The sequence below is a fragment of the Engystomops pustulosus genome, chromosome 9, assembly GCF_040894005.1.
Source record: "Engystomops pustulosus chromosome 9, aEngPut4.maternal, whole genome shotgun sequence".
In the NCBI taxonomy this organism is placed as follows: Eukaryota; Metazoa; Chordata; class Amphibia; order Anura; family Leptodactylidae; genus Engystomops; species Engystomops pustulosus.
Genome location: NC_092419.1, coordinates 100,770,514 through 100,787,275, shown reverse-complemented (window position 1 = coordinate 100,787,275; position 16,762 = coordinate 100,770,514). Strand labels below are relative to the sequence as shown.

The window sequence follows — 16,762 nt, the reverse complement described above, 5'->3', positions numbered from 1 at the left end:
TTTGTACCACCTTTCCCTCTTATTTGCAGGGTTTATGAACATGAGGTGATTGGACCTCCTCCTAGTACCTGGCACCCATTGGCCCATTCTGTGCAGGATCTGTAGGGTCCTCACTGGCAGCATTGTTTGGCTTTAAAAGCTTTAGGTTATTAAGGAAATTGACCCCGAAAGTCTCACTGGGTGTAGGAAATACAAGAGGGCTGTGCAGGGAATGTCATGTTGTGGTCTGCAGACCCCGGAGCTAAGTGGCTCTAGTACATCTCGTTCATCTCATCCTGCCCACTGCAAATATTACATATCTACATCTGGTGCGTCCAGTGTGCCCAGGCCGCATTACATCAGCCCCTTCTCTTATGTAAAGTGGATAAACCGAAGTGTCGGAGTTGCCGCGGATGATGGGCATTTGGGGTTTGGCACGACATCAGCAACTCAACTTTGCAAATGTTGTTGCTAACTTTGCAATAGTCTGAAAAACACTTGATACTACATAGACACTTTCACAGCTTTGTATGTATTTACCGGGGAAATGATCCCAAGTGTTGGCCGGCTGAGAGGAAAGTCTTGGAGCAGAAGACTGGGGTCTGTCTGCAATCATAATGTCTTTCTGTTAGTGTATACAAGCTGCTAGATGGGAATGGATTCCTCTCTGCTGGGCCGGGAGTCAAAGTCTCTCATCTCAGGATGTCATTTACCCTTTGTTGCTGGAGAAGACTCCTGGGTTTCTGCTTTCTTATAAAGATGAAGAGCATATCCCCCCGACAATTCAGAAATCGACAGAATATAGAAGCCACAGCTACTGAAAGCCTTATCCAAAGGCAACCATCACATTACTTGTCCATCACTTATCAGAGGAAATATGTGTATGCTGCATTATCATGTATTTTTGCTCTTTACGGAGATTGACATGGTTTGTGTATATTTACTCCTCCATTTCTCGTCATCCCTTTGTTTCCCCGTGGGGCAGAGAAGTCACCCCTCCGTTTCCCAGGGGGCAGAGAAGTCACCCTTCCGTTTCCCAGGGGGCAGAGAAGTCACCCTTCCGTTTCCCAGGGGGCAGAGAAGTCACCCTTCCGTTTCCCAGGGGGCAGAGAAGTCACCCTTCCGTTTCCCAGGGGGCAGAGAAGTCACCCTTCCGTTTCCCAGGGGGCAGAGAAGTCACCCTTCCGTTTCCCAGGGGGCAGAGAAGTCACCCTTCCGTTTCCCAGGGGGCAGAGAAGTCACCCTTCCGTTTCCCAGGGGGCAGAGAAGTCACCCTTCCGTTTCCCAGGGGGCAGAGAAGTCACCCTTCCGTTTCCCAGGGGGCAGAGAAGTCACCCTTCCGTTTCCCAGGGGGCAGAGAAGTCACCCTTCCGTTTCCCAGGGGGCAGAGAAGTCACCCTTCCGTTTCCCAGGGGGCAGAGAAGTCACCCTTCCGTTTCCCAGGGGGCAGAGAAGTCACCCTTCCGTTTCCCAGGGGGCAGAGAAGTCACCCTTCCGTTTCCCAGGGGGCAGAGAAGTCACCCTTCCGTTTCCCAGGGGGCAGAGAAGTCACCCTTCCGTTTCCCAGGGGGCAGAGAAGTCACCCTTCCGTTTCCCAGGGGGCAGAGAAGTCACCCTTCCGTTTCCCAGGGGGCAGAGAAGTCACCCTTCCGTTTCCCAGGGGGCAGAGAAGTCACCCTTCCGTTTCCCAGGGGGCAGAGAAGTCACCCTTCCGTTTCCCAGGGGGCAGAGAAGTCACCCTTCCGTTTCCCAGGGGGCAGAGAAGTCACCCTTCCGTTTCCCAGGGGGCAGAGAAGTCACCCCTCCGTTTCCCAGGGGGCAGAGAAGTCACCCCTCCGTTTCCCAGGGGGCAGAGAAGTCACCCCTCCGTTTCCCAGGGGGCAGAGAAGTCACCCTTCCGTTTCCCAGGGGGCAGAGAAGTCACCCCTCCGTTTCCCAGGGGGCAGAGAAGTCACCCCTCCGTTTCCCAGGGGGCAGAGAAGTCACCCCTCCGTTTCCCAGGGGGCAGAGAAGTCACCCCTCCGTTTCCCAGGGGGCAGAGAAGTCACCCCTCCGTTTCCCAGGGGGCAGAGAAGTCACCCCTCCGTTTCCCAGGGGGCAGAGAAGTCACCCCTCCGTTTCCCAGGGGGCAGAGAAGTCACCCTTCCGTTTCCCAGGGGGCAGAGAAGTCACCCCTCCGTTTCCCAGGGGGCAGAGAAGTCACCCCTCCGTTTCCCAAAGTTTTGAATAATTTATTTCCAAATGTACAAACTCAAAACTAAATCTCAATCAAATTCTGCAATTTCTCCACTGCAAATACCAGGGGCTCTGGAGTGGGGATTGCTTTGTGTCTCCCCTGCCACAGGGTCTTGCTTTTATCCTCTGTGTCTGTCATATTTGATACAGCACTGGATTTACAGAAATCTGAGCCATAAGTGCGTTATCCTGAGCTGACCCGAAGGGCCTAAACCCACACACACGATATTGGAGAAACCACTGGCCAAGAAAGTGAGAAAGTTTCCATAGGAATCAGTCCGCTAAGAACGTGCAAATCTACTCTCACACGTATCACAGGGAAGAGTTTGAGCTCAGTCCAGGAAGTAAACACCAGTACCAGGCAGTAACCTGTGATGTGACCCCTGTATAATCCCGCACTCCTCCCAGCCGCGGCTCGGCCCATCATCATCTTCCTCGTCATCTTGATTTCACTTCTACAATCTGATAAGGAAACATCTACAGGACTTCATGGAAAAATAATAATCTGATTCAGGAAGTGTTTAGTGTGTTGAGTTTTGTGACTTGCACATCATTTCTGGGACACAGACCTGATCATTGAGAATAATATATATTGATGACTCGGAAAAAAATACTTTTTAAAAATAATTGAGCATTTTTTTGATTATACTATAAATCGTTTGTGTATAATAAGAATAGCATCTCAGCTCCAGGTCAGTGTAGGAGGAATGGCAGATCTCCGAAACAAGTTGGACCCCATCTCAGTGATCACAGATAACGAGAATGGGGGAGGGTTCAATGGGGTCCCAGATACCTCTGTCAGAACCCTTGTTGCTTCCCAAGATGAATGGAGCAGACGGCCGTTCTGCTCCATTCATCTCTATGGAGCTGATGGAGATTACTGAGCGATTTCTGAGTACCAAAGGTTTAAAATCCATTATTTGGATAATGCCCTGACCCAAACTGGTCTGGTGACCCACAAATATCCTCCAATTGCTCTTGTGTGAATCCGACCTATTGTGCAGATCGGTGCTTTCCATAGATCCTGTGTTCTGATCCCCTGCACAAACTATCAGACCGTTTTATATTGAAATAGTTTATTTGTTACATTGTTGTATAAATTCTCTTTTTTTTCCCATCTTTTTCTTTCCTTGTAAATTTAGAATAAATATGGTGCGGCTCAATTTAAACAAATGTATTTGCAAAAACTTGATTTTATTAGAAAAAAAAAATCCTTTATTTTTCTATGTTTGTTCAAATACCATTAAATATCTGTCGATGGCACCCGTCGTTTGCCTGCAAAGTTGGATACCGCAATTGTAGAGGTGATGAGTAGATGACTAGATGACACGGCAGCTTTGGGTGAGGAGAGGGGTTTTTTTGGGGGGTTTTCATGTATAAATGTTTGTGTTACTTCAAAAATATATATTTACATTGTTCTCTATATACTGTACAGGTAGGTTGTTTGGTTATAGCAAAATGTGTAATTCCCTGATGTAGAATGAAGGTCGTGCAGGTCACGAGACAGAGAGGTTTGTGTAGATACAGTACATATAGACGTGTGGGGGTCACTCCCTATGGTCAGGATAGAGACCCCACTAGTGTAGTCCTTACATGTGGCGTACGACAGTACAACCTCTTTGCTATAGATGATACTTTAAAATCAAGCAACATAACGAGAACAAATTTAGCTTCGCTTTCTACATTCACCGATATATAAATTTCATTGGAGGCGTCTCCCTGTGTCGTAATAATCCGAAAAACATAATACAAGACGTATCTCAGTACATAGTACTTTAAAATATCCTAAGTTATGGTCTACATATGTGACATATATAGCTATACTTTTATCGCATGGGTTTTTTTTTTTAAGGACTGGTTTTGGTTGAGAAAAACGGCCAAAAAAAATTACAAGTCCAATAGGAAAGTCCAAGTCAAATACAGGTCAAGAAAAGTTTGTTTTTGGTTTGCCCAAATAAGTGTTAATAAGACGTCTGAGTTGTGGAACGGATGTGAGCGTCTATAAGAAGGCGACCATGGTACAGTACTGGCGGGCAGTTCAGTCTGTGGATCTGTCGCTAAGATCTCCAAGATCTGCGAGAGAAATGACTACAGTACGGAGTTTCCAACAGCGGAACAAGTCTTGGTTCTTAACTTTCCATCAGGTTCAGTGGAAAGTGTTCGGGTTGGGTCTGATCATCATAACAACCTTCTTTAATGAGTATGAACCACCTCGAAATTCAGCCCAGTAAACTCCATCTTGATAGCGGCTACGGTAGTGTCCGCCCCTGTACCAGACTCCGTTGAGGTTGGAATGCGCGCAGGCGTTGTACCACCATCCACCTTTCTGGTAGTGAGCGCAGTTACCTAAAAGAGAACAACAAAGATCAGTGACGGTCAACTAGATATTTGGTGGTTGGTCAAGACAAATAAAGAGGAAGCCCGTGGTCTTTACCTGTGTATACATCGTGGTCTCTATCCAGGGTGGTGAACTGCTTTCCATTGTGCCATGTAAAGGAGTCTCCGGCGTTGCCATTGTACCGTCCTAACCGGAGCTTGTAAAATTCACTTTCTGGTTCCAGTCTGAAGCTGGCGTACTCTGCGAAGACCTTCCGCCCTTGCCAGTCCTCCATGGTGACCAGGAGCTTGTAATTGGCTTGGTTTGTTAGCCAGTAGATATTTTCCAGTCCCAGCCAGTATTCCCCATCAATGTTACCAAATCCTTGCTGCGGGGAGAAACTAAGAATTAGGGTCTGCAGCCTCAACAACTAATGAATATGTTATTTCCGTAATAAGTCAAGTCATCCAACCGTATTCATAGGACAAACAATTTGTCTGGGAATTTATAAAGATCTGATAGGAATACGGTTACATCTATCTGTAGGTGGGACAATCAGCTGGAGTAATAATAATACTACTCCGCTATAGAATATTTCATGTCCGGTACTAGAAAATAATATTTGTGCTGACAATGTGTACGTTGTACTCACTTTGTATGTCTCCCAGTTTCTGAAGAAGTTGACTGAGCCATCGAGCCTTCTCTGGATGACCGTCCAGCCACCGGGGTCATGTCTCTGATCACACCACACTTGCATCAGTCTGTTGGTGTTTTCTGGCTTCACCAGGTAGATGCCGCTTGTGTCGTGCCCATCCTCTATCGCTTGTAGACAGTCCTTCCATGGACCTGCAAGAAACCAAGTGAATAATAAAATCAAAAACTTTTGGTAGTGTGAGAAGTTACCATAGAATTGTGGACCCATGCAGGTGCCTGGATGGGAAGATATCGGCTGTGATGACCTGTATGACCTTACGGCCGGGTGTTTCTTGGATTTATATAAGGCTGACCCTGCATACACAAGCCTATTGTTTTCCTTCTGGTTTTTGGAGGTCAGGAATCATATTGATTTGCTCTACACCTCTGACGTCCCTAGTTATCACTTGCAATGACTTAAATATTGTGGAAATTAAGGCCGAGTGCCAGGACAAATGAAGCAAGGTGCCTGTGTGGGACGTAGCATGGAGAGCGCTGGTGACCACAACCAATGTTCTTTCCACAGACTTCCTGGTTACATTTCTGTGTTCAGACAGAATTCATGTCGATCCAGACCCTCCAGGGTGATGGAAAGTCGGATACGTAGCAGATAATCTGTGTTGTGGAAATGTAGCTGCCTGTAAACTGCTTACACAGGATTCATTAGATTTTCATGGCTTGGATTATGTCCAGAGCATCTGTCTAAAACCTGTCCGGGAAGGGGCAAAAGTTGTTCTGGTTTTAGTATTTCTCATGTTACAGAAAAATCCCACATCATTTCCAAGGCCCCCGACCCTCAAGGCCACTACCAGCGCCTCCGTCCCATTGGACCAGAAGAGGTGACGTTATCTGATGGCTGAGCCACTCACTGGTCTCCTCGAGCCTTTCCTTAAGTCGAGACCTTTGAGGCCATTGTTTAATTCGGCAATCCCGTGTATAATGAGCACAATAGGACCAGAAGCTCCGGGGACTGGAGAGGTGCAGCACTGAGAGGACTTTACATGTAGTGTTGGAAAAGCCATTTAATGTCCTAATCTGGGACTTCCCCCTCCATGGATTGGTAAAATTATTAGATATTTTTATGCTTGTTAGAATGACCTCATCGATGCTAATGTCTGGCACAGCTTCAAAGCTTGTGGTGCGCAGGGTGAGGTACATTGGCTTTTTTTGTGTTGTCTAGACTAAAAAACACCCCCGTTTCTTTTCCCAGCAGATATTTCTCTCTGCTTTCTTTATAGATGAAAGGACAAACAAGTAATTTACATCAATTATATTTATAGAGAATATGCGAGAGACTAAACCATAAAGAAGAAATGTATTCCATGTGGCCCCGGCTGATGAGATATTTGTGGGCCTCGTGCACGGTCCCTATAGAGGCGCCGGGTAATTATATGGGTTTTTCCAATGGGGACCTTGCACGTCAGGAAACCTCCAAACTGAATTAGTAACCACAACTTACCAGGACAGACAACACTGGTAACAAAGATCCCAAAATACCCCTCAGTCTCATTATTTTTTACTAATGGGCTTTATAGCCACGTGTAACAAATACAAGAATCCCACTGTGTCTTCTGTAACCTTACACTGGTTTTATACTGCACTGTGCAATGTGCACAAGGACTGAGAGAGTCTCCAGCACCAGTGTTCATCCCCTCCATAAGACCCCGGACCTCCGACGGGGCCCTAATACTGACTGTGCTTTAAGGCTTTGGCTATTGTATGCAGCCTGTTTTTTGCTTTGTTTAATGATGGAACCATTTGGGTGATGGGTGTGATAAATATAGAGGCCCAAGTCATAGGAGAGACCCATGAAGTCCCATCTTCTAGGAGAGGGGAAAGTGGTTTTCTATAAGAAGCTGACTCCCACTCCCCCCTGATTATTTGCATGCGGGTATCACCGTCTACAAGATCTAGCACAGCCACACGTGCTCAGTCCTGTTTATGTGATGGATCTGGATGCTATATTTGCCATGTTGGAGAAAATTGATCAGAATGGGAGCAGCAATCCCCTAATTGAATCCTGGCTGCCTCTGCCCCCATCAGTCACCTCCTGGTCCCTCAAGACTCAATTTGTGACTGCTGCAGATTTGCTCCATAACTCTCTGTTTTAGTAGAGTGTAACAAAACTAAGTACAGTAGGTGAAGAGAAGATCTTCTGACTCTTTCAGTTTCCCATTGACTTAATAGCGGTCACATAAAACATAATGTGGACTGCTGCGCTCTTCTTTCCACTATTAATATCAGAATGTGTAACCGAACCTGCTGAACACAGGTGGGAAGTTATCCTTAGTAGACGGGTGGATTTTTTCTGGCTAAAGTCGGGTCTAGGAAGTAAAGAATTGGACCAGTAACCATTCTGAGTCTTTCAGGGAAATTTTTACCCACCAGAAAAAAAGTCCCTTTAAGCAACAGCCAAACGGGACAGGTCAGTGGTTTTGATTTTGAAGTTGTCCATCCCCTTTAAGAATCTCAAAGTGCGAAATGTCAGTATTTCTGAATGGTGGTGTTTGTTTTGTGAAAGCACTTTTTGGTCATAGTCTGTGATTGTGTATAGTGACCATGGCCTGAAGAGGTCGGGCACATTCGGGAATTCTCACATCCTGTTTACTGTGTATAAAAGTCATGGAAGAACAACTAGCATCTACACGGAATAACACAAGATGTAAGGACGGTAAGCGGTCGTGTAGATGAAATCACTTTGTTCTGGTTGAGAGTTTGTGACGTTATTCTTCTCCGTAGCTCAGCCGTGTGAATGCACAAATCCCTCAGACAAAGCGTCTGTGCCGGCGAGGGGAGGTCACGTTATGGTGGATGATGCCAGGAATCTAAACTCCGGACCAGTCTCTTTGTCATGAAGATATTTTATCTAATGACCATCAGTGGGCTCGGAGGTGTCTGAGGACTGAATTTATCTCAGGACATTGCATTTATTATTCCATTAGATGAGGTAAGTATTCAGGGCGTCATCTCATAGTCTATGAAGCTTACTGATGTCCTACATGTAGCCCCAATCCTTTATGTATGTCTGCACCCAGTGTTATATACATAAGTGGCTCATAAATCGTCCACATCGGGGGCTGGCATGTTTCCAGTGCATCTACAGGAAGGAGATAATAAAGGTTAAAGGTCGCCTTCCAAAAAAAGCTTTACTTTCCTCCTGTGTCTGAAGAGGCTTATTGTACACAAAGCGTCCATTCACTTTTTCCTAAAAGTTACCATTGTGAAAAGGTGTAATATATTCAAGATGTCCCAGACCCCATGTGCCTTTATGGCTTGGAGTCGCTGAAATCCAGGCTGACTGCCGTGTCTATCCCCGGCTGTAAACTTTTACATCTTATTACCTTCTATTGCCCCATATTTCAGGCTACTAAGGCCTGTACCATAAAATCCCCCTAAACCCCGGAGCTGCTCTCCTTCCAGTGGGTTTATACAGGAATGTAGATGTCTAAGTGTCTAACAGAAAATTGGCTCCTTCCACCTTGTCCTGAGCGGACACCCCATCTGTTCACTAATAAGTGCAGGAACTTCCTAGCACAATCCTGGCCCGGGGCCCTGAGCTGCCGCTTGGCAGATACTTGTATAATCTGTCCCGAAACCGCTCAATACAACGGCACGGAGCTCGCCTCTGCCTCCTGCAAGAGAAACAGAACTAATGTGTCCTTCCCGCTGCCTGTAATGTGAGAAACAGTCCTAAAGTTTTATTTGAAACAATTTGGGATTCACTTATCTTGCATCGGTGTAAAATATCTTTGCCGGGTGCAGGACATTCTCGAATATTTCCCCTTGCAGGGTGGGAATCGGGCATTTACATTCAGTCCTGAATCATCCTTAAATGACAAGACCCCCCTACACACAATTTGCACAACAATTGGTATAGTGGCACCTAATTTGGTATGGAGATATGCATGGAGATAATAAGATATGCAACTGATATGGAGATCGCTGCAAAAATACATTGTCGCGTAGCGTTCATTATACATCTCCCGTCTATCAAGCCCTTCAGTAATAATTACAGGCCGTAGGAAGCCCCGGATTTTGGTGTAAGGTTGTGGTCAAACACTTTGACCATGTTGCACATCTGCTGCACACGTGGGATTCCTGCCCCTTCGTCACTCAGCTTCTCCTTGTCTGTAAATACAATCTTACCAGGACAGACCACACATGTACCAAGAGAAGGAGTGATCAGACATGTTACATTTCCACATGCCTGATCCTTTCTTTTCATTGGAAAAGGAGCAGTCACCAAGTCGGATGAGAGTGTGCGGAGGATTGGGAGGAAGACGCAGTTGGACAAATGTCCACTCGTTACTCATTGATGACCATTACTCCAAGATTACTCAACCAAGATGCAGAGAGTAAGAGCAGAATAAGCCTGTGTCTGTCTCCTCTGATGGCAGCTTATTGCCCCTGAGGACAAGAATTGGCCATGGCCGCTCATTTACCCTACAACATGCCCAGCCAGAGACCGCTGACTCCATGCCCTGATCCTGTATGATGCTTCTAGTGCGCCTAGAGCTGGACACACAACATGCACACTCAGCCCCAGGAACCCCTAGTCCTCATTTTGTGATTTGTCAGTATAATGGACCGTGACTGAGAGGTGATAAAATGTTACCGTGGTCTTTATGGAGCTTGGAAACGAGGTTTTACGTTCAAGTTTCTTCCACGTGTTTACAATATTCCCTCTTGGCCACATGTCCGGCTACTGCATTTGTGTGTGTGTTTTGGCTGCATGTTGTAGTATCACCTCTGTGTGTGGTCCTCCGGCACTAGGTCATTGTTTTGGGTGCGGAGTCGCATAGTTTGGAGTTTCTATAGACATAGCACAACAAACACGCGCCACCGCCGCATGGAAAGAGAGCGTAACGTGTACAGCCGGGTCACCTTATTATTACTGCAAAACTATTGTGCACTGTGAGGCTGAAAGATCCTTTTATCTGGTTTTTTTAAATGGTTTTTTTGGAAAAAAAAAAACTGGAAGCCTTCATTATCAAGGTCGCTGTAGGAAGAACTCTTACTTCCTGACCCTATGCCCTTACACATCAGAATATGTTAGAAATGAACAAGCCCTTTAAATAACTTTTGAGCAATATCTGATATTGCTGAATTTACGTCAATACCAATAACAACTCAGGTCAAGTTTGGCGCCGTTTTCTAGGAGATCACACGACCATCTTTAGGGGATGGTTCTGTATGAGAGGTTTTCTCCTAAGCATAGTTACCATTACTGTATACAGCACCTGGCATATACCCACTGATACTTACAGCATCAGCACTTGAGAAAGGGGTAGCATTCCCCAAAGCGTGTTATTTTTTTTTACAATAAAAAAACCCTACCGTTTCCTTCACTCTGAGTGCGCCATTCGGTTAGTTATAATACTTTACTCCTTAATATACCGGATGTTAGAGGAAGTGATTCTATGCAAAGCAATGGCATTTCCTTGCGAAAGAAGGCGCCCCCTAGTGTTCAGAGCGTGTAGCTCTATCCATGTCCACCTAATCTGCAGCGTGCCAGTGGACGCACGTGCTCAGTTACACTCCTCACAGTCGGGGCTTTCTATAGTGGTTCTCATATCACTAGAGAGCAGCCAATAGAAATGGCTTCCTTTAGCAGAAGTGGTGGGAGGATTATTTGTTATTATCCAAGTGTGTGGAAACTTCACGTCTTCTAGTGATCCTGGTGTAAGTAGCTGGGGAGGGGGGGGGGTAGCTATCATTGGAAAGTAAAAGGAAGTGTCGCTATCATTTGGAAAGGCAGTTCTCATCCAGTTTTTGCTCTCTGACTTTGCAGCTCGCTGATTGGCGGTCATTACTTGGCCGCGCTTTTATCTAGAAGCTGCGGGATATTATAACATGTTCCTGGTGACAAATACCATCCCTCCCAGGGTAGGTCAAAACATTCAACCCTCTGAAGCCTGGTGGGTCAGTGTTCCCTTCCTGCCAAATCCTCCCTCCCCAGGAGGCTCCTCGCAGCCCACCATAACTATGATAACTCCTTACGCTGCGGATTACAAAAAGAAAGAATTGCAACTGTGACCTGAAGTCCGGAAACTTAGTGGGTTCAAGGGAGAGACCAAGAGTTTCTGGTAATCTTCTTAGTCTCTGGTGTCCAGCACCAGTATATAACTGGCAGGTATAGCGCTACATACTGGATAATGTATATGACTGGCAGGTATAACGCTACATACTGGATAATGTATATAACTGGCAGGTATAACGCTACATACTGGATAATGTATATAACTGGCAGGTATAACGCTACATACTGGATAATGTATATAACTGGCAGGTATAGCGCTACATACTGGATAATGTATATAACTGGCAGGTATAACGCTACATACTGGATAATGTATATAACTGGCAGGTATAACGCTACATACTGGATAATGTATATAACTGGCAGGTATAGCGCTACATACTGGATAATGTATATAACTGGCAGGTATAGCGCTACATACTGGATAATGTATATAACTGGCAGGTATAACGCTACATACTGGATAATGTATATAACTGGCAGGTATAGCGCTACATACTGGATAATGTATATAACTGGCAGGTATAACGCTACATACCGGATAATGTATATAACTGGCAGGTATAACGCTACATACTGGATAATGTATATAACTGGCAGGTATAACGCTACATACTGGATAATGTATATAACTGGCAGGTATAGCGCTACATACTGGATAATGTATATGACTGGCAGGTATAACGCTACATACTGGATAATGTATATGACTGGCAGGTATAACGCTACATACTGGATAATGTATATGACTGGCAGGTATAACGCTACATACTGGATAATGTATATGACTGGCAGGTATAACGCTACATACTGGATAATGTATATAACTGGCAGGTATAACGCTACATACTGGATAATGTATATAACTGGCAGGTATAACGCTACATACTGGATAATGTATATAACTGGCAGGTATAGCGCTACATACTGGATAATGTATATAACTGGCAGGTATAACGCTACATACTGGATAATGTATATAACTGGCAGGTATAGCGCTACATACTGGATAATGTATATAACTGGCAGGTATAACGCTACATACTGGATAATGTATATAACTGGCAGGTATAGCGCTACATACTGGATAATGTATATAACTGGCAGGTATAACGCTACATACTGGATAATGTATATAACTGGCAGGTATAACGCTACATACTGGATAATGTATATAACTGGCAGGTATAGCGCTACATACTGGATAATGTATATAACTGGCAGGTATAGCGCTACATACTGGATAATGTATATAACTGGCAGGTATAACGCTACATACTGGATAATGTATATAACTGGCAGGTATAGCGCTACATACTGGATAATGTATATAACTGGCAGGTATAACGCTACATACCGGATAATGTATATAACTGGCAGGTATAACGCTACATACTGGATAATGTATATAACTGGCAGGTATAACGCTACATACTGGATAATGTATATAACTGGCAGGTATAGCGCTACATACTGGATAATGTATATAACTGGCAGGTATAACGCTACATACCGGATAATGTATATAACTGGCAGGTATAACGCTACATACTGGATAATGTATATAACTGGCAGGTATAACGCTACATACTGGATAATGTATATAACTGGCAGGTATAGCGCTACATACTGGATAATGTATATAACTGGCAGGTATAACGCTACATACTGGATAATGTATATAACTGGCAGGTATAACGCTACATACTGGATAATGTATATAACTGGCAGGTATAGCGCTACATACTGGATAATGTATATAACTGGCAGGTATAACGCTACATACTGGATAATGTATATAACTGGCAGGTATAGCGCTACATACTGGATAATGTATATAACTGGCAGGTATAACGCTACATACTGGATAATGTATATAACTGGCAGGTATAACGCTACATACTGGATAATGTATATAACTGGCAGGTATAACGCTACATACTGGATAATGTATATAACTGGCAGGTATAACGCTACATACTGGATAATGTATATAACTGGCAGGTATAGCGCTACATACTGGATAATGTATATAACTGGCAGGTATAACGCTACATACTGGATAATGTATATAACTGGCAGGTATAGCGCTACATACTGGATAATGTATATAACTGGCAGGTATAACGCTACATACTGGATAATGTATATAACTGGCAGGTATAGCGCTACATACTGGATAATGTATATAACTGGCAGGTATAACGCTACATACCGGATAATGTATATAACTGGCAGGTATAACGCTACATACTGGATAATGTATATAACTGGCAGGTATAACGCTACATACTGGATAATGTATATAACTGGCAGGTATAGCGCTACATACTGGATAATGTATATAACTGGCAGGTATAACGCTACATACCGGATAATGTATATAACTGGCAGGTATAACGCTACATACTGGATAATGTATATAACTGGCAGGTATAACGCTACATACTGGATAATGTATATAACTGGCAGGTATAGCGCTACATACTGGATAATGTATATAACTGGCAGGTATAACGCTACATACTGGATAATGTATATAACTGGCAGGTATAACGCTACATACTGGATAATGTATATAACTGGCAGGTATAGCGCTACATACTGGATAATGTATATAACTGGCAGGTATAACGCTACATACTGGATAATGTATATAACTGGCAGGTATAACGCTACATACTGGATAATGTATATAACTGGCAGGTATAACGCTACATACTGGATAATGTATATAACTGGCAGGTATAGCGCTACATACTGGATAATGTATATAACTGGCAGGTATAACGCTACATACTGGATAATGTATATAACTGGCAGGTATAGCGCTACATACCGGATAATGTATATAACTGGCAGGTATAGCGCTACATACTGGATAATGTATATAACTGGCAGGTATAGCGCTACATACTGGATAATGTATATAACTGGCAGGTATAGCGCTACATACTGGATAATGTATATAACTGGCAGGTATAGCGCTACATACTGGATAATGTATATAACTGGCAGGTATAACGCTACATACTGGATAATGTATATAACTGGCAGGTATAACGCTACATACTGGATGATGTATATAACTGGCAGGTATAGCGCTACATACTGGATAATGTATATAACTGGCAGGTATAACGCTACATACTGGATGATGTATATAACTGGCAGGTATAACGCTACATACTGGATAATGTATATAACTGGCAGGTATAACGCTACATACTGGATAATGTATATAACTGGCAGGTATAACGCTACATACTGGATAATGTATATAACTGGCAGGTATAGCGCTACATACTGGATAATGTATATAACTGGCAGGTATAGCGCTACATACTGGATAATGTATATAACTGGCAGGTATAGCGCTACATACTGGATAATGTATATAACTGGCAGGTATAACGCTACATACCGGATAATGTATATAACTGGCAGGTATAGCGCTACATACCGGAGGCTGGGAAAGAGCTGGAATGTGCACATTAGCAGAACTGCCCACAAATCTTAAGGCTTATTGCCGGGATCTCTGTACATACGTCAGTCACATAAAGACCCCTCGGGGGATATCCTCTGCATGGGGAAAGGATTAGTCTGATGTGGAAAATATGTCCTCATTGTCTGACTTCATCTGAGGTTTCATCATGGCCTATAGAAAATACATCCAGACCCTGTACATGAAGTTTGGACTCTGCGTTGCGACAATATCTCTCGGCTTTCTAAATCCATATGACACGTGTCCATGTTTATCCCGGATTTTTCCAGAATTCTCTACATCTTTGAGGGTTATGGATGAGGTGGTTCTCTCGCTCTCATGTATGGAAACACAACTAGTTGGGGGTCAGGACTTTAGATGTTCCAAAAATGGACATTTACTACCGATTTATTCACTAGGAGATATTTTGTATGAAGGTCACCCAAAATAAGTGTCCACTGGGGCTCCCCATAAACCTAGTGATTTGGAGCAGAGTTACACAGAATGGACAGAACATTCCCTTCCTGCTGCCACTAATCAGATACTGATGGGCTCTCTCCGGAGGGCCCAGCGTCCCCTTTAAGAGAGTTATGAAAGTTAAGGCTCCTAAGTATTTGGCGCACAGACCCTGCAGTTGTTACCCCTCATACAGAACTTTACAATATTCCATATTAAATCCTGCTCTCCGTTTAATCCTTTTCCCAAACGCCGTTACCTCTGCCAGTTTGCTTGGGCTCCGTACAGAGGTTGGCGATTCTTTGAGACTTTAATTATGTGTCCTAATTAATTGCCATTTCCAGCGAGCCGCTTGTACGCGGTGTCTGTCTTCTCAGTAAGCTCAGACAGATCCTTCCCCGAAATGTTTCCTTCTAATGATGATGGAAAATTGTACACAAAATGTGGTGTGGAACCTCACAAAAGAAATGAGGAAAAAAAGCTGAAATGTTTCCATCTGTTGGACATATTTACAAACTTCTCCATTAAGAAGCTGCTGGATTTTAAGCTGCTGTGTAATGAAACTGATGCGCTCCTACATGGTGTCCTATCTGCAGGCAGCATGTTATAGAGCAGGAGGAGCTGAGCAGATTGCACATAGTGTCTTATCTGCAGGCAGCATGTTATAGAGCAGGAGGAGCTGAGCAGATTATATATTGTGTCCTATCTGCAGGCAGCATGTTATAGAGCAGGGGGAGCTGAGCAGATTGTACATAGTGTCCTATCTGCAGGCAGCATGTTATAGATCAGGAGGAGCTGAGCAGATTATATATTGTGTCCTATCTGCAGGCAGCATGTTATAGAGCAGGGGGAGCTGAGCAGATTGTACATAGTGTCCTATCTGCAGGCAGCATGTTATAGAGCAGGAGGAGCTGAGCAGATTGTACATAGTGTCCTATCTGCAGGCAGCATGTTATAGAGCAGGAGGAGCTGAGCAGATTGTACATAGTGTCCTATCTGCAGGCAGCATGTTATAGAGCAGGAGGAGCTGAGCAGATTGTACATAGTGTCCTATCTGCCGGCAGCATGTTATAGAGCAGGAGGAGCTGAGCACATTGTACATAATGTCCTATCTGCAGGCAGCATGTTAGAGAGCAGGAGACGCTGAGCACATTGTACATAGTGTCCTATCTTTGGGCAGCATGTTATAGAGCAGGAGACGCTGAGCACATTGTTCATAGTGTCCTATCTTTGGGCAGCATGTTATAGAGCAGGAGACGCTGAGCACATTGTTCATAGTGTCCTATCTTTGGGCAGCATGTTATAGAGCAGGAGACGCTGAGCACATTGTACATTGTGTCCTATCTTTGGGCAGCATGTTATAGAGCAGGAGGAGCTGAGCACATTGTACATAGTGTCCTATCTGCAGGCAGCATGTTATAGAGCAGGAGACGCTGAGCACATTGTACATTGTGTCCTATCTGCAGGCAGCATGTTATAGAGCAGGAGGAGCTGAGCAGATTGTGTATAGTATCCTATCTGCAGGCAGTATGTTATAGAGCAGGGGGAGCTAAGCAGA

General features: G+C 44.2%; 2 protein-coding genes across 9 annotated transcripts in view; one reads left to right on the top strand and one right to left on the bottom strand.

The window, feature by feature from the left end:
* The window catches only part of RALGPS1 (Ral GEF with PH domain and SH3 binding motif 1), a 254,050-nt gene that overhangs the window by 116,681 nt on the left and 120,607 nt on the right, over positions 1–16,762 (top strand). The gene's annotated exons all lie outside the window — the stretch shown is intronic.
* Positions 3,295–16,762, bottom strand: part of ANGPTL2 (angiopoietin like 2) — a 30,695-nt gene continuing 17,227 nt past the window's right edge. For both annotated transcript variants that reach the window (XM_072124760.1, XM_072124759.1), the window contains 3 exons: positions 5,184–5,377; positions 4,649–4,919; positions 3,295–4,560 (listed from right to left, as the gene is read on the bottom strand). In XM_072124760.1, the coding sequence (XP_071980861.1) occupies positions 4,361–4,560; positions 4,649–4,919; positions 5,184–5,377 (665 nt within the window). In that variant the 3' untranslated portion in view covers positions 3,295–4,360. The remainder of the gene's footprint in view (positions 4,561–4,648; positions 4,920–5,183; positions 5,378–16,762) is intronic.